The sequence below is a fragment of the Balaenoptera physalus genome (assembly GCF_965194825.1).
Source record: "Balaenoptera physalus genome assembly, chromosome: 16".
NCBI lineage: Eukaryota > Metazoa > Chordata > Mammalia > Artiodactyla > Balaenopteridae > Balaenoptera > Balaenoptera physalus.
This window is the reverse complement of record NC_138898.1, coordinates 16,687,146-16,710,608: the sequence shown is the minus strand read 5'-3', so window position 1 is coordinate 16,710,608 and position 23,463 is coordinate 16,687,146. Positions and strand designations below refer to the sequence as shown.

The 23,463-nt window shown below is 49.0% G+C and overlaps 2 protein-coding genes across 6 annotated transcripts in view; both read left to right on the top strand.

Annotated features, from left to right (window-relative positions):
* IFT52 (intraflagellar transport 52) overlaps positions 1-1,771 on the top strand; it is a 28,611-nt gene extending 26,840 nt beyond the window's left edge. For all 5 annotated transcript variants that reach the window (XM_082430277.1, XM_082430280.1, XM_082430281.1 and 2 more), the window contains one exon: positions 1,499-1,771. In XM_082430277.1, the coding sequence (XP_082286403.1) occupies positions 1,499-1,546 (48 nt within the window). In that variant the 3' untranslated portion in view covers positions 1,547-1,771. The remainder of the gene's footprint in view (positions 1-1,498) is intronic.
* Positions 1,772-12,652: 10,881 nt separating this feature from the next.
* The window catches only part of MYBL2 (MYB proto-oncogene like 2), a 29,390-nt gene continuing 18,579 nt past the window's right edge, over positions 12,653-23,463 (top strand). The window contains exons 1-5 of the mRNA XM_082430172.1: positions 12,653-12,903; positions 17,056-17,149; positions 21,717-21,788; positions 22,687-22,779; positions 22,967-23,187. Of these exons, the coding sequence (XP_082286298.1) occupies positions 12,884-12,903; positions 17,056-17,149; positions 21,717-21,788; positions 22,687-22,779; positions 22,967-23,187 (500 nt within the window). The 5' untranslated portion in view covers positions 12,653-12,883. The remainder of the gene's footprint in view (positions 12,904-17,055; positions 17,150-21,716; positions 21,789-22,686; positions 22,780-22,966; positions 23,188-23,463) is intronic.

Genomic DNA, 23,463 nt, shown 5'->3' with positions numbered 1-23,463 from the left:
GATAGGCCACACTACAAAGCTGATATGGGAGCAAAGACTTGAAGGTGTTGAGGGAGTTGGCCATGGAGATAGCTGGGGGACAAGTATCCCAGGCAGAGAGAAGACCTGTGCAGAGTCCCTAAGGCTGGGCTCTGCCTGGCTTGTTTGAGGGACAGCAGTAATGCCTGTGTGGCTGGAGATAACTGAACTAAGGATGGAGCAGCAGGACGTGAGGTCAGCACCTTATGTTAGAAATCCTCTTGCCCAGGGCTGAGGACCAAGAACTTAAAAATTATGCCTGGCCTTCATCTTGCCTATCCCTGGACAGGATTTCTAAAATTAAATGTCCAACCAAGGTTGGTAAATGGGCATTCATTTATATACTACTGATGAGAGAATAAGCTGGTTCCATTTTTATGGAGATATTTTTTATAATATCGTTCAGAAGCCCTAAATATATATATGTATACCTTTGACCCAGCAATTCTAATGCTTAGAATTTGTCTTAATAATATAATCCTGGGATTTCCCTGGTGGTCCAGTGGTTAAGACTCCACACTTCCACTGCAGGGGGCACAGATTCAATCCCTGGGTGGGGAACTAAGATCCTGCATGCCGTGTGGCATGGCCAAAATATATATATATATTCCTGAATGTGTGTAGATTTACCAGTCAGGATGCTCAGTGAAGCATTGTTTTAATAGAAGAAAAACTTTCATCAGTAGGGAACTAGTTAAGTATGTAGGGTGCATCCATAAGATTAAGAATGTTTATAAGGATGTTTAAGGACTTAGGAAGACATTCATGATAGAGTAAATGGGGTGGGGGGAAAGGACTATAAAACAGTATAAAGAGAAAGTCCATTTTTCATACACACACACACACACACACACACACACAGGATTTTAGATGCTGAACAGAAAGACTGATTAGGATCTGAGCCACTACTGGCGGGGTCTGGCTCTTCTGGGTACTCATACTATAATATACGCCTCGTATGTGCCGGCATGGTGCTAGATGTCAGGTCTGTGGCAGTGAATGCAGTCCTTGTTGTCTGTGTGAGCTACGTGCAGTGAGCGAGACAGGAACATCTGGGCAATTAGAGTGCTCTGAGATCAGTACCAGGAAAGCAACTCAGAGGCAAGGTATTGGTATACTTGCTCAGCACTGAAATGTGGGATGGGGGCCAGGTAGATTCCCAACAGTACTTACCTTGGTGGCAAGGCAGGGTCAGGCCCCTAAGGCCAAGGTAAGAAGTCTGGTGTGGTGTCTGCATCAGTACCTTCAAATGTATTTGCTCCCCACTCCTCACGGTGGGTGGTGGGCTGTGGTCAAAGCCCTGTCCTGGTCGTGAAAACTTAATCCTTGGGCTGGATTTAGCCTTAAAGCCCAGAGATTACCTATGTGTCCCAATTAATGATGATTTAGAATCTCTAATCAAAGTCCAAAACAACAAAGAATTCACATTTCAGGTTTTGAACTGAAATTCTAAAATTCTATATCTTATTCTCTCATCCAGGAACATGATGTTGATACAAGTGAAATGGCATTCCAGAACAATTTCTGAGGACCAAGCCTCTTCAAGCATTTTCTGCCTCCTGATTCTCTCTTTATAAACTCTTTTTGAATTGTCCCTCAATTCTTTATCAAAATTGTCTATACAGTCTTTCTTCTATGAGCTGTGGAAGGTCTGTGCATCTTCTGTAGTGCCCAGAGAGGGATAACATTTCTAACTTCTGTAAGATATGTTCCATTTTTTAAATTAAATCTGTTTGAATCTGTACTTTTTAAACTTATCCATCAGTCTCTCATTGAAGTCTTTTCTTTCGACTCCAGTTGTAGATTTGAGTCTCTTTTATCAGAAGCATAAGTAACTCTCAAGCTTATGAATACTGTACAGCTTTTGGACTAGCTCAGAAGGATAGAAAACAAACTTAACCCACTGTCTGTTTGCCCCACCGTACCTAATGAGAAAGGTAAAATAGTTGATAGGTATCTTCCTTACATAGCTCACTCACTCCTTCATCTCCCAGCTGCACACAGGCACAACCATTTGGAGGCTGTTGGCTTCACCCACACTTTGTCCCTCTCCTCTGAGCTCCTGAACCACTCAGTTCTATCATCATTTTAGGTTATAATGCAGGGCAAAATGTGATCATCTGTCCCAAGGACAATGGGAGAGACTGTACCTGCTTGAATGGAGCAGTTGATGTGGAAATGCACAGCATTTGTGCATTGTGTAAATGTACTGGATACACTGGGAACCAGCTTTGGGGAAAGACTGAAAGCCAGATAGAAGATTGCAGAACCACTGCCAGTGTGTAAGGGATATGGTGCAATGGGAATAGCTTAGCTGGTAGGTTCTGTAAAGCTAGAACTTTGGAAGGAAGACCCTTAGGGGGAGTGTCGTATAACTCCAAGAGGAAGTAACGAGAGCTTGGATTTAAGATGCTGTTGTAGGAAAGGTGGCATTCTGAAATAGATTTGGTCTGGGCGTTAGAGGTCAGGTTGGCAAGATTTTAAGCCTGATTGCCTGGGACAGTGGTGGAGTTTTTGGAAGACGGGGATTCTGAAGGGCGAGCTGTTTCAGAGCATAAGAACCAGTTGAGACAATGGCAATTCGTGCAAGTGGTAATAACCAGTAAATACCTAGAAATACCTAACTAAGGCTTGGGAAAGATGTCCAGTCTCAAGATCTGAGTTGTTCACATGGAGTTGATAATTGAAGCCAGGAAAACAGTCTGTCGAGGAATTAACATTTTTGGAAGTTCATTTTTAAAAATTTTTATTGGAGTATAGTTGCTTTACAGTGTTGTGTTAGTTTCTGCTGTACAGCCAAGTGAATAGTTATACGTATACATATATCTCCTCTTTTTTAGATTTCCTTCCCATTTAGGTCACCACAGAGCATTCAGTAGAGTTCCCTGTGCTATATAGTAGGTTCTCATTAGTTATCTATTTTATACATTTTTGGAAATTTAAAACCTTGGGAAGAAAGGCTCAAGTCACATCCTGAATTTCAAATGATTTATTCATGTTAAAGCTCTGTAGGCTTCCATTCTCTCACACTGAAGCCCTAGTGCAGGGCTTATTCAGAGTAGCCAAGCCAGAACAGTGTTAGGGATGGGGGAGGCCACTTTGCTCAAAGGGCAGAACCTGGGGGCCAGCTGAGAACAAGCAGCTGTGGAACAGCAGGGAGTGTCATGGTAATGTATTTGGAATACATTCCAAAAACGTGCTCAACCATTACCTCCCATCCCATGTGCTCTTCTCTTACACTGTGGTTTTGGTTCTCCTGCCATTGAGAGGTGAGATCTGTTCCCTCCCTCTCAATCTGGCAGTATGTTACTGACACTGTGACTTCTGAGGCTAGGTCATAGAAGGCTATACAGCTTCTGCCTGGTTCACTTGGGGCACTCGGAGCCTCCATACAAGTCTGCGGCCACCTGGATGGGCTACGTGGATATGCCATGTATAGATGTTCTGGCCAGCAGCCCGAGGTCCCAACCTATACGAGCATCACCTGCTAAACACGTGAATGAAGAGGACTCCAAACGTGAAGTCACCCCTAGTCTTCTGAGTTGTCCTAGTTGAGTTCCCAGACATCATGGAGCAGAGACAAGCTGTCCCTGCTCTGACCTTCCTGAGTTCCTGAGCCGCAGAATCTATGAACATAATAAAATGGCAGTTTTAAGCCATTAATTTGGAGTAAACTGTTACGCAGCAATAGATAACTACAATTTTATTTTTTATTGAGGTAACCTGGTGTATAACATTCTATGTTTCATGTGTACATTACATTTCTACTTCTCTATTTCCTACAGTGTGCTCACCACCAAAACTTCAGTTTCCAGCTGTCACCACACAGTTGATCCCTTTTATCCATTTTGCCCTCCCCCCTGCCTCTTCCCCTCTGGTAACCACTACTCTGTTCTTTGTATCTACAATTTTATTTTTTATCTTTTTATAAATTTACTTTATTTATTTATTTATTTTTGGCTGCGTTGGGTCTTCATTGCTGTACGTGGGCTTTTAGTTGTGGCGAGCGGGGGCTGCTCTTGCGGTGCGCGGGCTTCTCATTGCGGTGGTTTCTCTTGTTGCAAAGCACGGGCTCTAGGCACGTGGGCTTCAGTAGTTGTGGCGCGTGGGCTCAGTAGTTGTGGCTCACAGGCTTAGTTGCTCCGCGGCATGTAGGATCTTCCCAGACCAGGGCTCAAATCCATGTCCCCTGCATTGGCAGGTGGATTCTTAACCACTGCGCCACCAGAGAAGTCCCATACCTACAATTTTAGAAGGAACTTTTTGGATCTGAATCTAATCCAACGTCACTTTCCAACTGGGACACAGAGGACTAGGGAGACCTAGGTCCAGAGGAGCACTGCCTGCCTGCTAACCTGGAGCTTCTCCCCCCACACTCCTGACTCGAGAAGGTTCCTCAGAGGGAGCAAGGCCTGTCCTACCATGCGTCAGCCGCCTTTTCCCCTTCATCTGTGGGTGACTTGTGGCAAGGATGTATGTTTTTCTCCAACTTATGAAAAACTTGAAACATACAGAAAAGTGGTAAGAATAGTACAATAAACACCGGTACCCACCAACTTTCAAAAGTTAACATATTGCCATATATATACTTTATGTGTGTATTTTTCTTACTGAACATCTGAAATTAAATTTCAGACATTATAATACTTTACCCCTTAATATACATCATTGTATAACTACAATACACCATTATCATATCTAATATTTAATATTTATTCAGATGTCTCCCAACTGTCCCCAAAATGTTTTATAGATGTTTTTTCAATCCAGGATCCAGTCAAGTTTCACATATTGGATTTGTCTCTTTAGTCTCTTTAAATCCAATACACAGTCTCCCTACCTCTTTCTTTTGTGCCTTTTTCTTTCCTTTTTTTTTTTTAAATGACATTGACTTTTTGAAGAGAGTAAATTAGGTGTCCCATATTCTAGATTTATCCGATGTCTATTAACTTGTCCCTTTATCTCCTTTATTTCCTGCATACTGGAAGTTAGACATAAAAGGCTAGCTTTGAATTAAACATTTTTGGCAAGAATATTTCATAGGTGATGCTATGTATAATGTCAGATTGGTCCACTATTAGTGAAGTTAAGTCTAAACAATTGGTTAAGATAACGAGCAGGGCTGTTTTTAAATTCAAACATGAGCCCTTTATCCCAGATGCTGTTCACCTATGTGCACATCCTTTTTGTGGCACATAAGCCACTTGAGATGAAAAAGTTAACTGACTCGAACAAGTGTTTCAACTTCACTCTAAAAAAAACACACACACATACACACAAAACAACAATAAAGTGATAGTACCAGTCCTAGCAGGTAGCAATGAAAAAAAAAAAATTGTTGGGAGACTTTATTTGTTGAACTCAAAAAATCTCTCATCAGAGAAATGTTATTATCAAAACGAAGAGGAAAGGGCTTCCCTGGTGGCACAGTGGTTAAGAATCTGCCTGCCAATGCAAGGGACACAGGTTTGATTCCTGGCCCAGGAAGATCCCACATGCTGTAGAGCAACGAAGCCCGTGCGCCACAACTACTGAGCCTGAGCTCTAGAGCCCGCAAGCCACAACTACTGAGCCCACGTGCCACAACTAGAGAAAGCCCGCGCTCAGCAATGAAGACCCAACACAGTCATAAATAAATAAATTTATTTATTTAAAAAAAAAACGAAGAGGAGGGACTTCCCTGGTGGCCCAGTGGTAGGGAATCCACCTTGCAATGCAGGGGACGCCAGTTCGATCCCTGGCCTGGGGAACTAAGATCCCACATGCCGCAGGGCACCTAAGCCCACAGGCCACAAGTACTGAGCTCTCACACCTCAACTAGAGAGCCCGCGTGCCACAAACTACAGAGCCCATGCTCTCTGGAGCCTGCGCGCCACAACTAGAGAGAGAAAACCCGCGCCTCCCAGCTAGAGAGAAGCCTGCAGGCCACAGTGAAGAGCCGGTGTGCCACAACTAAGACCCTATGCAGCCAAAAATAAATAAGTAAATAAATCTTTAAAAAAAAAAGACAAACGAAGAGGTGATAACATAATGAGAGAGACGTATGGGTGACAAAAGGTCTCTCCTCCCCCAAGAGCACGGAGGAAAACTTGCAGTATCTTATGATAGATCATAGATCCATTGTGTGGCTTTTGCTAAGTTACTTCTTATTCATAAAATCATATATGAGAGGTTTTCAAACTCTCCCGTAAAAGGTCCTAGAGCGCTACGTATGCCTTAAGGAAATTTAAATTTTTTTAATTTAAAAAATTTTAGGTAATACGTAAGCACGGCGCTGAAGGATGTTGAAAGAGAATTTCACCCTCTCCAGCCATTCAGTTCCTCTTTCTGCAACCAATGTTATTAATTTCTTCCGCTGCCTTCAAGAGACAGGAAGAAATATATACTTTAAAAAGAGTAATAAATCTTGCTTATACCAAATTTTAACACGAAGCCCACTAATGTTTCATCCTAGGGTTGCGCTCCTGCAGCTCACAACCCGAGAGAGAAATTAACCTCGTAAGAGTCGCTGACGGTGACAAATAGCGTGAAGGAAACTTGCAGTGTTAGGGGGTTGTGCAGGGCTTGCTGAGCCACACGGCGAGTCAGGGACGGCTCGAGGTAGAAGGGGGTCAACCGGGCTTCGGGCCGTGACCGCCATAGTGTCGGAGGCCGGCGACGTACCTGCCCTGCTCCCTCTCCTCCCCTGGGCCTTTCACCCGTCCTCTCACGATCAGGCTCCCAGGGAGTATGGCTCCCAGGGAGTATGGCTCAGAGGGCGCGGGGCCGGCGGGGTCAGCGGGCGAACCCGGGTCGCGGGGAAAGTCTGCGGGAGTTCCACAGCCCAACAGCCGGGTTCCAACCTGCCCCCAAGCCCGCGCCCTATAGTGACGTCAGACGGTGCGACTCCCGCGATGCCTCGCGCGGAGCCTGAGCCGGAGCGCGCGCCTGGAAGTGGGCCCTCTGTGGGCGGAGGCGCGGGCCCCGTGGTCAGACGGCCTGGGATCTTCGGCCTTTATTCACTAGTTGGACCCCCTCGAAACAGGTCACGTCTCTTGTCCCTGGTCACTGTGGGCGGCGAGAGACTTCCAGGTGGACTCCAAGGCCTGATTTTCCCTCTCCATCTTCACAGAGGTGGGTGATGTTACCTTCAAGTGCGGCCGCGGGACCTGGCCTGGCTGGGCCGTGCAGGTGGTTTCCACCCGCCTCTGGACTAGGCCTTGGTGTCCGTCGTCCGTTCCCTCCCTGAATTTGTGCCCTAACTCCTTAGTCCGCGACTCCTTCCAGCTTGATTGCTGAACTGCAAGTGGCCATGTTACAAAAAGAAGAACTAAGTGTTTGTGAAAGCTGATGCCCGAGAAGGCCCAGGATAAGAAGTCAGAGGTGTGGGCTGGACTTGGTGTGTGTATTAAAGAAGCCCAGGATCCTGGCTCTTCTCTTGGAGTCTCATCTCCCTCATCAGGAATGCAAGAGATTTGCATTAGTTCCCCGATTGACCAGGGATGGAACCCGTGCCCCGTGAAGTGGAAGCGCGGAGTCCTAACCACTGGGCAGCCAGGGAATTCCCAGAAGGTTTCTAAGAAACCAAATTCTCACTCTTTGCGATTGCATAAATGAGGACACAGCTAGGGCGGGCATGAGTCTAGACAAGCCCACGCAGGGTTGATTGCCCTGTTCTGTGGTCAATGACCCCACACTTCTCCCAGTGATTGAAGAGGGACCCCTAGAGTCATGCAAATGGAACATATCCATCACTCCCCGAAAACTTCCTCGTGTCCCTTTGTCATCCTTTCTCTACAACCATTGTCACTTTAGATTGGTTCTGTCACCGTTGATTGGTTTGCAATTTCTGGAGTCGTGTAAATGGAATCACACAGTGTGTACTCTTTGTCTTCTTTCAGCATAATTATTTTGAGATTCACATTGTATAAGTAATTCCTTTTTATTGTCAGAGTGGATATATTTGTTTTGTATCTATAATTTGTTTATCCAGTTACCTGTTGATGGACATTTGGGGTGTTTCCAGTTAGGGGCTATTACAAATAAAAGTATGTAAAAGGCTCTGTGTGAACATGTGCATTCATTTTTCTTGGCTCCATATGGCTGGGTCATATGGTAGGTGTATATGCTTTTAAGAAACTGCTGTGCTGTTTCCAAAGTGGTTGTACAATTTCACATTCCACCAGCAGTATTTGAGAAGTCTGATTACTCCCCACCTTCAACATTTGACGTGATTAGTCTTTTTAGTCAGCGATTTTAATAGGTGTGTAAATCTCATTGTGGTTGTAAATTTGCATTTCCCAAATGAAATAGTATTGAGCATCTTTTCGTGTGCTTTGCCAATGGATATATTTTGAAGGTAGAGTTTGAGGGTAGAGCCAATAGGATTTGCAGATGGGTCAGATAAGTGATGTGAGAGAAGAATCAAAAATGACTTAAACTCGACTCGACTCAGTGCTCTGTGGTGACCTAAATGGGAAGGAAATCTAAAAAGAGTGGATATATGCATAACTGATTCACTTTGCTGTACAGCAGAAACTATACTCCAATAAAAAAATTTTTTAAAAGTCAAAAAAAAAAATGACTTCAACTCTGGGCAGTCTGAGTACTTCCTAATATTTCTCTCCTTGACATGCACTGGCTTTTCCCTCTGGCCACCTTGCAGATTCCTAAATCACCCAGCTTTGAAGAGCCTTCAGTGACCCCTTTGGTTGATACCCACAGCCCCTGCCTTTATCTTCACCCTGATAGATCTAATTTTCTGTTTACTCATTGTCTCTCCTATCAGCTGGTGAGGTTCTGGAGAGTATAGATGTTGGATTGTCTCCTGATGACTAGCTCCTTTGAGGTGCAGCCCAACCTCAATCATTTCAACATATTTTCACAAACTGTACTCTCAATTTACATTTCAAAGTATGGGTGCTTTGCTTCAAGCCACCTGCCCACTAGCTGTGTGATCATGGCAACTTAACACCTGTGTGCCTCAGTTTCCTTATCTTTAGAATGGGGAGCTTATTGATTGATACCTGCCTCTCATAGTGATGAGCATTAAATGGAAAATGAAGGCAAAGCTCTTAGTATGGTGCCTGGCCCATGGTGTCTTCCCCAGTAAAATCCAGCTATTATTTTCTGACCTGAATATTTTGCAGGTCCTTTGCTGGAACTCAAATATAGATGCTTTGCAAATAGTTATTCATAAAATCTCAATCTTTTGAGAAGTGGGCGAGGAAATTTATCTGTTGAGGTCTGATTTCTTGAATCAGTTAATTGAATTGCTTCCCTGCATTGGGATCCACCCTGTTGTTGAAAGTTTCGCATTTCCACTGCTGGTCCTGGACCTCTCATGCCTCTGGCCACTTACCTGCTGCCATGACTCTGTCCTCTACACTGATGCCCTTGGGGGTAAGGCAGAAGTATCTTTTTTTAAAAACTTTTTTCTTCTTTTCCGGCCGCACAGTGTGTCTTGGGGGATCTTAGTTCCCTTCAGGGATTGAACCTGAGCCCTCGGCATTGATAGCGCAGAGTCTTAACCACTGGACCGCCAGGGAATTCCTTGGGCAGAAGTATCTGAAAAACATTCCTTTGTTTCAAAATCTCTTTTGATGGGCCTTATAAGACACAATCGAAACTCTAGCAGTCCAAGTTCCCCCAGTTCTGTGCCTTCCTAACAACTCTCCAGCCCAAATGTTAGCTTTAACATTTCATTCATTCAATTAAAAATGTGTAAAAGCCCTTCTGTGAGTACCTGCCAGGAGCCAAACATTATGGTCAACATCTGAAGATGAAATGTGAATGTGGGGCTGTCTGCTCTTGAGAGAGCAGTAAAATTATGGGCAGAGGAAGTACGGTGGGAGGACAAGGGTGAAAAGGGAGGTGCTCAGTAGGTGGAGGGGAAGACGCCAGGCAGAGGGACATGTGATCCGACTTATCATTTGTTATCAGTCAGTGTTTGTTTTGTGTCCAGGCTGATGCTGCATCCCGAGCATTTAATAGATTTGATGCTGTCTTCCCAAGACGGGGGCAAGCCCTGGGTCTGGAACCTGGGGTGGGGCAAACTGTGGAATGACCAAATGACTGAAGGCTCCCTGTCCAAGGAGGGCATGTGCAGGAAAAGGTTTCTGGTACAGTGCAGTCTGTATGTTACCAGTCCTGAGCCCAGGGACCACTTCCAGCTGTGGCTGCACCCAGGACACTTGGAGTCTTCTCTCCAGGGGTATCTGTTGGCATGACGATAACTGGAGAAGACACACTTGTGCAGATAACCAGATTCCATCTGGTACCAGGGTGACCTCCCTGCTCTCTGACTCGAAGCACTGACTCCAGGCTTCTTAGACTCTGATACGGACAAAGAACATCACCTGCCACTTCAGTAAACAAAGACTGTTGTGGCCATCAAGCCCTCAGCCACTGCAGCGACCCCTGATGGTGTGCCCTGAGGGGATTCAGGATGGAGAAAAATAGGATACTGGCCCTAGATAGTTAAGGTGTGTATCAAACAAGTAATTTCAATAAGCTCAGACTCCTGCATCTTCCCACACATAGAAGAGTGCTAAATTCATTAACTTAAGATGTCTGGTTTTCTTTAGTTAGCAGTAATCTTTTGATGTTCTGACTACTTGGGTTTTTTTTTGTTTTTGTTTTTGCAAAAACTACTATATATCCTGGCTCCTCCCTTACCTCTCCGGAACAGTCCCTCAGCTATCTGAGATGCTGTAGCCCAGGCTTAAGTTCTCAGTAATACTGCTGAATAAAACATAATTCTCAACTTCTAGGTTGTGCATTCTTTTTCAGTCGATAAGTGTATTGGTCAACTGGCTAGCAACTGGAGACAGCTGCTCCCTGTCTCTTGCCTTGGGCAAATACCTTGCCTGAGTTGGCAGGTCCTGTCTCTCTCCTGAAATGGGACTAATAATCCATGTGAGAGTGTGTGCTGTGTGCAAAGCAGCTTCCTAGACCTCAAAGGACAAGCATGAGAGCAGCTGAAGAGTTATAATAATAACAGTAATATAGTGCTTATTATGTACCAGAGATTGTTCTCAGTGGTTTACATATATAAATTTATTTAATCCTAACACCATCCCACAAAGTAGGTACCAGTGTAGTGATTAATAGCATATACTCTGGAACTAGACAGCCCAGGCTTGAATCCCTTCTTTGCCATTTACTAGCAGTGTGACCTGGGGGAGGCCTGTGTCTCAGTGTCCCCATCTGACAAAAGAAGAGAATACTAATACTACCTCATAGGGTTGCTATGAGGATTAAATGAATTAAAATGTATAAAGCATACAGAACAGTGGCTGGCACATAGTAAAAGCTATCTAAGTCTTTGATAAATCTCATTTTTATAGATGAGAAAACTGAGGCACAGAGAAGTTATTTGCCTATGATCACATAACTAGTAAATGATGGAGCTGGGAATGAAACCCTAGGAAGTCTGGCTTCAGAGCCTACACTCTTAAATATTATGCCCTAGCAATGAAGAGGGGATGTCCACATGAATTACTTTATGAGGGAAGTGGGTGGGGGAAGCCCTGAATTAATTGATGTGGAAGCTTCTAGCAAGTGTAATAAGATGTCAGTGTTCCTTCTGTTGTGTTAAGTGAAGTTTGCAGCAGTGGGCTGGACTGTCCCCAGGTGGCCAGAAGTTTCTGGAAGAGGGATCTGAGGCATAAGCAGGGGCTAAGAGGCTGAGGTTTAAGCCCATCTCCCCAGGCTCCTGTCTCATAATTCATTTATCCCCCTTTCAGCACCCTGTCTTGGATGTGGGGTGACACTCAGGAGGTACTTGGTAAATGGCAACTTAAAATGGAAAATCCTTGCTAAGCCTCTAGGAGTTTAAGCATGTGGTAAACTGAATTCAGTGCAACAGTTGAATTCTGGGCCCTGGGGATACTGCTGTGAATTGAGGGGCCGCTTGGACCTTAGCAAGCCCATAGTTCAAATGGGGAGACGCACAAGTCAACAAGCAGGCTGGGCCATGGACTCTAAGGATAAACAGGAACTAGTCGGGTGGGAGGGGTGGGAAGTGTACTCGGCCCGAGTAAAGGCCAGGAGGCTGGCGAGTTTCCTTTGGCTGGGGGCGGGGGGCTGGGGGGTGGGGCGGTGATCTGGCAGAATCCTATAAATACCTGATTACAGACTATTTAATCCTGAGGGAGGGGACCTAGATTTTAAGTTCTGGAGAGTCAAGATCAGGTTTGCATTCTAGGAGGCTTGCTTTTGGCTGCCAGGAGTCAAGCTGAGGAGCTGGAGCCATTGAATTCGAGGCTGGAAAGGAAGCAGGGAGATGGTTTCAAGGCACGGACCCGGTCTAGGTAGGGGTGAGGGGGCCGCTTTGGGGTGGGGCTGTAGGGACGCAGGAGAGGCTTGGACTAGAGCTGGCCCTTTTGCACAGGTGGTTTTCCCGGCCTGACTCTCCCATCCTTGCGGCTCACTCCCTTTGCTCAGTCTTTCCTCCAGGGCCGCCCCGATCACTCTTGGTTCGGGCCAGGCCTCAGTCACCTGGCTGCCTGTTCTGAGCCACACCCACGCCCTCCCTGCCCTGGGGCTTCAGGGCTCTGCGCAGGTGCGGCGTTCTTCGGCTCTCCGACCCCGCCCCCCGAGCACGCCCCACCCGCTGGCCCCGCCCCGCGCACGCCAGCCCGCCCGCGCGCCAGGGCCGGGCGGCGCCGACGCGCTTGGCGGGAGATAGAAAAGTGCTTCTGTGCGCGCCGGCGGCTACCGCAGCCCCTGCGAGCAGCGGCGGGACCTGCGGCCACGCTGACGCTTCGCAGCGCGGCCCCGGGGCCCGGAGCGGCCGGAGCAGCCCGCACCCTGACCCCGGCCCGGCTCCCGCTCCGGGCTCAGCCGGCGGGCGGGCGAGCGCGGCGCGGCCCGGGCCGGGGGGATGTCTCGGCGGACACGCGGGTGAGAGGAGCCGGGAGGCTAAGGGCCCCTCCCCCCTCCCCGACCTCCCCCCAACCCCGACCTCTGCCCCCACCCTCGCCGTGGCCCTTTTGGGCCGGGCGGGGTTGGGGTCCTCAGGAAACGCAGTGTCCTGTGTCGCCCGACGCGGGGAGACGCGGGGGGTGCGCGCGAAGCCGGGGGGCTCTCGGGGGCCCCTCGCTCGGCTCCCTGGGCCTCGGAGCTGGGGCGGGCGGGTCTCCTGGGACCCGGGCCAAGCCCTGCATGATGTCATTTTGTCTCCCGCCTAATTGCGGGGTGGGGGTGGGACGGCGGTGTCAGAAGGGGCTTTACCGGGGAGGGAGGCGACCCCTGGAGAAGGAAAGTGATTTTCCAAGTCACGGCGAGCGGGCGGCCAAAGCCTGGGAGGCTCTTGTCGTTCAAGCCTTTTGGGGTTCAGATTTGCCGGTGGGCATTTCTTAACATTTGGGGGAACACAGAACCCCAAGCTCCCTCCCCCGACCTAGGAAGGATGCAGGGGCGGGGGGGTGACTTTTTGGTCCCCCACCACCTGGGTTGCGGACCCCAGCTCGTTTTCGTTTCGGAGACCTGTCTTCCTGTTCCACATGAGGGGTTTGGGGCAGCTGAGGTTGAAGGCGAGGGGAAGAGAGACTGATGTGTATCGAGACCGCTCTGTGCCAGCAGCCCCTGGGGTGGAGGCAGGAACTGCGGTCTCCATCTTACTTAACTCGCCAGAGAATGAGTAGCAGAGTCAAGCCAGGAACCAGGTCTGTGGGCTCCAGGTCCCTGTCTTAGACCTGTGCACCCGGTGCCTGAGCTCTGGGCTTTTCAACCAGTCTGGAAGTCACGGAGGACAATGGGATTCTGCCCTGTTCCCTCCCTGGATTCATGCAGCCCAGATAACTTCAAACGCCACTTCAGATGGTGTTTGCCTTCTCAGGCCCAGCATATAGACCTGAGAAGCAGTCGTTGCTGGCTTTCCCTAGAATTCCTTTCAGCAAGGAAGCATCTGATCCCTGGGCAGTGGTCAGGCTCAGGGTGTGTCTTCCTCAGGCCACAATTTCTCAGGGTAGCACCAATTCCCAAGGGTTGTTCTGGGCAGGCACTTGTCAGGCCCTGAATTTCTGGTTCAGGAAGTGTTAACTCCAGGCAACAACCAAGGCCCCAGACAACTCCCAGGTCCTCTGCTACTTCTCCCCTGGGGCTCAGTGGAGGACCCCCCCCCCCCATCCCCCTAGGTGAGGGATGAGTTCTGTACCCTGGAACAGCATTCAGTTTGATTCTTGGCCACTCGCTGTAACTCTCCTCTGCACCAGTGCCCTACTTCCTGCTCAGCTTCTGACTCACCCTACCTGGAGCAGAGCCCAGCACATGAAAGGGCATAGAAAGGGTGTGTTGCACCTCCATGTGGTTGCCACTACTGACTTAGCCTCTGCTTTTCCAGCTGGGATTACGAGATGAGGACTGGAAGGTGCCGGTTGGGGCCTGGCTTAGTGGAATTGGCAGGTGGCATAACCCCTGTGAGCCTCAGTGTTCACATCTATTAAATGGGGATAATGATAACGCATGTGAAGTAGACAGTCATCATCGTGTTGGTGATAGAAGTATATTACCTCACAGAATTCTCCCAGCCGTCTGAGCTGCTCTCCCCATTAGAGTATTTTGGAGCACCAGAGAGTGTTCACACAGAAACAGTTTCTTCCTCGAAGGAACATTTGCTGAGCTTCTGTCAGAAGCTGGGTGCTGGAGAACCAAAGATAGTTTCTGTCAAAACAGAGTCTGGGGGCAGTTGATGATAAAGCCAGCTTCCTTCTGTTATTAGCATCTTGTAGAGTTTTTTCGCCTCCTACTTTGCGATAGTGGAGGACCCCATGAATTGGGTTGGGAATGACAAGACAAGGCTGAATTCCAGCTCCTCCTGTGACTGGTGTATTGCTGGGTTTAGAAATCCGTCTGTCCCTTCCTTTCCTAATTCTAAAAAGTTTACTTATATTAGCATTTCTTATTGACTAAGAGGCAGCAGTTTTGCATGTTTATTCATTCCTATATCCAGCCATTCCCAGAGCAAACATTTCTTAAGGCATTTTGGTGCTACCCCCGCAAAGGCCCTACAGATGTGAGGTGGAGCTGACCTCTGTCCAGGTTGTCAAGGAGACAGGCACTTGCAGCCTAAGGGCTTATGTTATGAGACGGGAGGATTTCCAATGTGCTCTGGGGAGTGTGGGTGTGGTTAGGAAGATGCTGAGAAGGGGAAAGGAGCGTGGCCACAGAAGGAAGTCCTCTTCCTCTTTTGGAGAGGCCTGTGCTTGCCTTGCTTGTTTGGAGACATGTAGGCTTTTCCCATTTAAAAATGCCTGACTTCGGAATGTCCCTGACAGAGGTGACTGATGGAGTTGGGAGGGTACTCTTGTGAGCCCCGGACATGCCTGGGGGTGGATAGCATGATCTCCATTTTTGTAACTATTAAACCTGATAAATAGGAAGATTTTGGAGTAACTTGGAAAATTACCTGTTAGAAAATAAAAGCATCCAGAATTCAAAGCTGCTTGTACTCTGATTTTTCGCTCCATAAACTAGACCTATGTGTAGGCAAGGATTGAGAAGGGGTATGCAAAAATGGACATAGTTACTGAGATAACATATTTTAAATGGTTTTCTCAAACAATATTTCTTAAAATCCTGGTGCTTGATGATTACATACATCATCAGCTTTTTTTTTTTTTTTTTTTTTTTTTTTTTTGGCTGTGTTGGGTCTTTGTTGCTGCACACGGCTTTCTCTAATTGCAGCGAGCTGGGGCTACTCTTGGTTGTGTTGCGCGGGCTTCTCGTTGTGGTGGCTTCTCTTGTTGCGGAGCACGGGCTCTAGGCACACGGGCTTCAGTAGTTGTAGCACGCGGGCTCAGTAGTTGTGGCTCGCGGGTGCTAGAGCACAGGCTCAGTAGTTGTGGCGCGGGGGCGTAGTTGCTCTGCGGCATGTGGGATCTTCCCGGACCAGGGCTCGACCCCATGTCCTCTGCATTGGCAGGCGGATTCTCAGCCACTGCGCCACCAGGGAAGCCCACATACATCATCAGCTTTAATCCTTAAAACACCCATGCAAGTTTAAAAAGTTTTGTTATTTAAAAGAAAATTTGAAATAGGTGTCTGGTGTTGAATATAATATTCTTGGTGAAATCTTTTTTCTTTTATAAATTTATTTATTTATTTTTGGCTGCGATGGGTCTTCACTGCTGCACACCGGCTTTCTCTACTTGCGGCAAGTGGCAGATACTCTTTGTTGCAGTGCGCGGGCTTCTTACTGCGGTGGCTTCTCTTGTTGTGGAGCTCCGGCTCTAGGCGCACAGCCTTAAGCATTTGTGGCGTGCGGGCTCAGTAGTTGTGGCTTGCCGGCTCTAGAGCGCAGGCTCCGGTAGTTGTGGCACACGGGCTTAGTTGCTCCGTGGCATGTGGGATCTTCCCAGACCAGGGCTCGAACCCGTGTCCCCTGCATTGGCAGATGGATTCTTATCCACTGAGCCACCAGGGAAGTCCTTGGTGAAATCTTAACTTCTTTTTTCTTGTAGCCTTTGAAATCATTAGAGTGTTAACTGAAAATGAAAGAGTAAAGAGGACTTCCCTGGTGGTGCTGTGGTAAAGAATCCGCCTGCCAACGTAGGGCACACGGGTTCGAGCCCTGGTCCGGGAAGATCCCACATGCTGCGGAGCAACTAAGCCCGTGCGCCACAACTACTGGAGCCTGCGCTCTAGAGCCCGCAAGCCACAGCTACTGAGCCTGTGCGCCTAGAGCCCGTGCTCTGCAACAAAGACAAGTCACCGCAATGAGAAGCCCGTGCACCATAACAAAGAGTAGCCCCCGCTTGCTGCAACTAGAGGAAGCCCGCGCACAGCAGCAAAGACCCAACGCAGCCAAAAATAAATAAATAAATAAATAATTTTTAAAAAAAGAGAGAGTAAAGAAATAAATAGCCCATAATCCCATTTCATTAAAAAGTTTTTAAAAAGGAGGGTGGAAGTACCTACATTTTACCTACAGTAAAAGCCTGCGTCCCCAAAACCTTTCCCTAGAGGTCATGGCCACAGTCCACACTGTCCGTCCATCATGGGGCAGCAGGTAGAGAGACACATGTCCTGACCTTTGGCTTGCTTTCCCTGCAGTGAGGAGCTGGATGAGCTGCACTACCAGGACACAGATTCAGATGTGCCAGAGCAACGAGACAGCAAGTGCAAGGTCAAGTGGACCCACGAGGAGGTGAGTGACACCGAGGGGCAATTGCGGGGGTGGAGGTGATGGCAGCTGGGAGGCTGGACCAGGAACAGAGCCTGGGTTGTGTCTGCCTGATGCCCCGACCAGTATGATGAAGAGGAGGAGCTGATGAAGGAAGCAGATGGGGGAATTCCCTAGCGGTCCAGCTTTAGGACTCCGTGCTTCCAGTGCTGGGGGCCCGGGTTCAGTCACTGGTCGGGGGAACTAAGATCCCACAAGCAGCATGGTGCGGCCAAAAAACAACAAAAAAGAAGCAGATAGGCACTCTGGTTCTCCCTGATGATGCTTCTTCTCGGAGCATTCCTGGGCACTCTCAGTATTGAGGACTCTTAGGGGGCTGCATCTCTCAGACCTTGGGGCCAGCGATTGCCGTTGTGTCTCTTGAAAGCTGGTGTGCTCTGCATCGTGGACTTCTAATTGTGCTTCTTGTCCTTTAACTGCTGGGAGCTTTAGCCAAATCTGCAAACCCCCTCTTTATTACCATTTTTAAAAAATCATTGTATTTTGTCTGCGATACCAAGCTCTGAATTGATTTTATTTATTTATTTTTTAAATTATTAGCACCTTTAGTTATTATTTATTTATTTATTTAATTTTTGGGCTGTGTTGGGTCTTCATTTCTGTGCGAGGGCTTCCTCTAGTTGCGACAAGCGGGGACCACTCTTCATCGTGGTGCGTGGGCCTCTCACTGTCGCGGCCTCTCTTGTTGCGGAGCACAGGCTCTAGATGCTCAGGCTCAGCAGTTGTGGCTCACGGGCCCAGTTTCTCCGCGGCATGTGGAATCTTCCCAGACCAGGGCTCGAACCCGTGTCCCCTGCATTGGCAGGCAGATTCTCAACCACTGCGCCACCAGGGAAGCCCCATTATTTTATTCTTTAATCAAGTTTATGAAGTATAATTTATATACAGTCAAATGCACCTTTTTAAAGTGAACAGTTCCAACAGTTTTGATAAATGTATATTACTCACATAAGCACCACCTTGATTATCCCCGGAAGTTCCCTTTGTGGTCCATCTTTCCCAGCTCCAGGCAGTCGCCCATCCAGTGTCTCTCTGTTTGATCGTTTTGCCTGTTCTCGAATGTCCTACAGATGAAATCATACAGCTCTACTCTTTTCTATCTGGCTTCTTTTGTTCAGCATAATGTTGCACGATTCAGTAATTTGTTCATTTTTTCTTCCTGAATAGTATTCCATTGTATGGATAGACCATAGTATGTTTCCCTTGATGGGCATTTGGGCTATTTCTAGTTTTTGGCTATTGTGGATAGAGTGGCTGTGAAAATTCTTGCCTAATTTTTGAGGATTATGTTTTTATTCATCTAGAGAGGATACTTAGGTACGCTCATGGTGTACGTATATGTTTAGTTTAGAAACTGTCAGGTTTTTTTCTGACTTAGTTGTACCAATTTAGACTCCTACTGGCCTTATCTTTTTATTCTACCTCTATTTTCCTGTATGTGTTTAGTTTTAAGTTTTTTTTTCCCCCCCTTACTGTTTGAGTTGTGATGTTTCTTCAGAGGAGTGCTAAGCCAGCCTTTTCTGTTCATCCCACTGTGGACCAGGGACTGTATTCCAGTCTTGCAGGCTTAGAAGAACAAGCAAGACGGGGTCCCTACCCCAGAGCATCTCTCTGCCTGGGCCATGCACAGGCCTGTGGACATGCTGTGGCCATCATGGTGCTGGCAAGACCGGCGTCTCTTTTTTTTTTTTTTTTAATTTATTTTTGGCTGCGTTGGGTCTTCATTGCTGCACACGGGCTTTCTCTAGTTGTGGTGAGCGGGGCCTACTCTTCATTGCGGTGTGCAGGCTTCTTATTGCAGTGACTTCTTTTGTTAAGGAGCACGGGCTCTAGGCACGTGGGCTCAGTAGCTGTGGCTCATGGGCTCTAGAGCACAGGCTCAGTAGTTGTGGTGCATGGGCTTAGTTGCTCCGTGGCATGTGGGATCTTCCCGGACCAGGGCTCGACCCCGTGTCCCCTGCATTGGCAGGCGGACTCCCAACCACTGTGCCACCAGGGAAGTCCCAAGACTGGTGTCTTTTGTGCTCACTGTGGTGTCTCTCCTGTCTTATACTAAGCCTCCTAGACGTAGGAGGCACCTTTAATTGTTGAAATACCTTTTTTTTTTTTTCCTCTTTCTCTCTCTCTTTTTTTTTTTTTGGCCTAGAGGCTTGTGGGATCTTAGTTCCACGACCAGGGATTATAACTCATAACTCGCATCCTCAGCAGTGAAAGCGCAGAGTCCTAACCACTGGACCACCTGGGAATTCCCCTAAATGCTTTTGGAAGTTGAGTTTACTGTTGTCTGAGAGGTTGAGAACAGTTTCATGGGTAAGGATTTGGAAATTCAGCAGTCAGGTGTGCAAAATGGTGGGTAAGTCAATAGGAAACGGGTTATAGGTGGAGAAAAGCAAGAGGAGCCCCCGTTTGGCTGGAGCGAAGGGTCCTTAAAGAGGAAGCGTGGTTGATTAAGATGGAAAGATCGAATGGGGTCCAATCCCGGAAGGCCTTGGACTTCGGACTCAGAGACGTAGGCTTGTTCAGCTGGCAAGGTGAAGCCATTGAAGGTTTTTGAGGCAGATGTGGGACATGACCACAGCTGAGCTCTAGGGAGCTAGTCTGCTGTGTGTAGGGTGGGTAAGGGATTTGGGGGCAGCCTGAGGCAGAGGGAGTTGGAGAGGGTGCTGTGCCGGGCAGGTGGGAGAAGATGGCTGCGGAGGGACGAGGGCAGTGCAGGCGGGAGCGGACAGGTGGAGGAGGCCCATGGGGCCCGGCAGGAGCTGGAGACGAAAGTGTCCCCCCCAGTCATCGGGGAGGATGGTGGTGCTGGAGATGGACACAGGGGACATGGGCGGAAGGCAGGGGTTGGCCTGGCCAGGTCGGGCAGGCGGCAGGGAGGGCAGGGTGTCCGGGGCTGGCTGTGTGGGCGTGGGCTGGCTCAGCTACAGGATTTATGGGGACTTTGTCCAGCCGATGCTGGGCTGTGGCCAAGCTGCAGTTGAGGGTCTGGATTTCTCTGGTGGCCTTTTTTTCTGTCCAGGAGAGAGAGAGAAAAAGAGAGAGAGTGTGTGTGTGTAAAAACACCTAACGTTAAATGTACCATCGTAACTATTTTTAAGTGTACAGTTCAGTACGTGAAGTATATTCTCACTGTGCAGCAGGTCTCTAGAACTTTGTCATCATGCAAAACTGAATCATTAAACACTTAATTCCCCCCCGCCCCAGCCCTTGGCAACCACCTTTTTCTACTTTCTGTTTCTATGATTTTGACTGCTTTAGATTCTTCACAAGAGTGGACTCATACACTGTCCTTTTGTGTCTGGCTTATTTCGCTTAGCATAATGTCTTCAAGGGTCATCCACGTTGTAGCTTGTAACAGAATTTCCTTCTGTTTTAAGGCTGAATAATATTCTACTGTATGGATATACTAGATTTTCTTCTTTTTCTTTTTTTTTGATTGAACCCAGGCCCTCGGCAGTGAAAGTGCGGAATTCTAACCACCGGACCGCCAGGGAATTTCCTACATTTCCTTTATATATATAAGATATTAAAAAATTGATTCGATGGAAGAATAATTTACATACAATCAACTACAACCATTAAAGTACAATTCAGTGAGTTTCAACGGACATGGTACCATGAAACTCCCAGCACCGTCATCGTAGAGCGTTTCCATCACCCCAGGCATTTCTTGCTCCCTTTGCTGTCCATTTCTCCCTACCACCACCCCTGACCTCAGACACCACTGACTATCTTTTTGTCCCTATAGCTTAGTTTACATTTTCTAGAAGTTCTTAAGCACAGAATCATGCAGTGTATACTCTTTATGTCTGGCTTCTTTCCCTCATCACAATGATACTGTGATTTCGTGTTGTTGCGTAAATCAGTAGTTTATATTCAGGAGAACGTTTTAACAGGTACTGTTTTCCTTCCCTTCTGAGTGCTCTTGATTCTGCCCATGTCCCCCATCTCCAGTGCTGGGTCACTGTCGTCTCTGGCCCAGGTGCCTGTAATGGCCTCCTCTCGTTCATTCTGCCCACCTGTAGCCCCTTTTCCTGCAGCTGCCAAAGTGAAGTTCATAACAAGCACACTGAACCGTGACCACCCACTGCTTTAGCGCATCAGTGGCTTTGCATGACGCAGAGACCCGAATCAACCCTGCATGTGGTCTGGCCCCTGCCGTCCCTTCCAGAATCCTCTTGCATCCCTCTTGCTTGCTTCCTGCATTCTAGCCTCACTGGACTTCCTTGGAGCCTGTCCCTTGGACCCCCCAAATAGGCCTCGCCATCGACCTCTCCGTACCCCCCAGCACCTTTCCTTTTGTTTGCAGGAGCCTTTGATTAACATCTGCTTCCCTCTAGACTTTAAGTCCCATGAGCTTGGGCAGCTCCAGTGCTGCCCGCTGCCGTGCCTGGTGTGCCTGTTGTGTAGTAGGTGATCACTTCATGACTGAGTGGCTGCGTGAGGCTGTTTCCTTTGGGGAGGGCTCCGTCAAGAGCAGCTGTTTTCTGCACGCGTGTAGCTGAGCCCCCTGTCTTTCCGGCTTTGGCAGGATGAGCAGCTGAGGGCCCTGGTGAGGCAGTTTGGACAGCAAGACTGGAAGTTCCTGGCCAGCCACTTTCCCGTGAGTGCAGCCCCTCTGCGGCCCCCTCCCCCAGGACAGTGGGCCCGGGACAGACTTTCTGTCAAGGAGAAGAAAGGGGGGTTCTTTACCAAGTCCCCCCCAGCTCTCCCAACAAAACAACCTTCCAGGCTTCCTAGGCCCTTTCTTCCCAAACCGGAATCCAAGGCACCCTGGTGTAAGCATCTCCACGCAGCAGCCTCCGTGTGCCTGGGGGTCTTGGGCTCCATGATCATGAAATCAGATCAGTGACATATTTGCATTTCTTCCTGCAAGTCAGGAGCGAGTTGGTGCTCGGTTTCTCAACCGTGAAACTGAAACTGAGGGGAAACAATACCTGAGCAGGCTCCAGGGTGAGGCCCCTGCGGAGCTGGCTGGTGCCACCACGTGCAGCATCTAGAGGCTCCTGGTGATGCGGGTCCCCCTCGGGTCCCCCATCCCCAGCACTGCAGGCGTCTGGCAGGGAGGAGATGTGGCAGGAGCCGCTGTCGGCTTATCTCCTGGCTCATCGGGCAGCTCAGGGACCAAGTCACCAGACCCTGCTCACCTCCCCCTCCTCACCTCCTCCTCCTCCTCCATGTGATCTGAAACCTTCAGGGAGATACGACCCTCCCAGAAGCAAGCAAGGATCCCTGATGTAGCCTGCAGGCTGGGACGGGGCGGCCCCCTTGTGTTAGGGCAGCAGGCGGTGGCTTCCCACGTGGTTCTGAGTTTGCCTGGTTCCATCCAGGCCCTCTGGTAGCCCAGGGAAGCCATGCGTGTTCCGGCCCGTGGGCAGGCAGTGTGTGGTGGTGCAGGGAACAAGACAGAACCCCGCTGAGGTGTCCCCTGAGCCCAGTGTGTGTCCAGGGTCCAGGGCCACCATCCCAGGAGTTCTCACGGGTGCCTGTCCTCTTCCCAGAACCGCACTGACCAGCAGTGCCAGTACCGGTGGCTGAGGGTCTTGAATCCAGACCTCGTCAAGGGGCCATGGACCAAAGAGGAGGACCAGAAGGTAACGCCCAGGACAGTGCCTGCCCCATGGCGGGCCTTCACCCACCCCAGGGAGTCAAGGGACTGAGGCTGCCCTGGGTGTTGGCTGGGCTGTCCGGCTGGACCTTGGGTGTGTGACATCCCGCTGGTTGGTGCTGGGGTGGGGATCGGGCCGGTCCCGCTGGCCTCACAGCGGCTTAACCCCCAAGGTTATCGAGCTGGTCAAGAAGTACGGCACGAAGCAGTGGACGCTGATCGCCAAGCACCTGAAGGGCCGGCTGGGGAAGCAGTGCCGCGAGCGCTGGCACAATCACCTCAACCCCGAAGTGAAGAAGTCCTGCTGGACGGAGGAGGAAGACCGCATCATCTGCGAGGCCCACAAGGTGCTGGGCAACCGCTGGGCCGAGATCGCCAAGATGCTGCCGGGGAGGTGAGCTGCCTGCCGGGGCCTTTGCGGGGATGTTCCAAGGCCCAGTCCGATTTCTCTGGAGTTGTTCACTTTTCCCAGAAGCGAATGAGTCCTTCAGATTCTTGCCGGGGTGGGAGGAGATTGGGGGGGGTGGGGCGGGGCCCAGCTGCAGGGAGTCTGGAACAGGGAAGGGAGGGGGCCCTGGGGGCCTCCCATTCACTGTGCAGACTCTCATCTGGTCCCGCTCTCGGCTCTGTGCCATCCCTGCCCTCTGCTGTGGCCGAGGTGGCCTGGTTA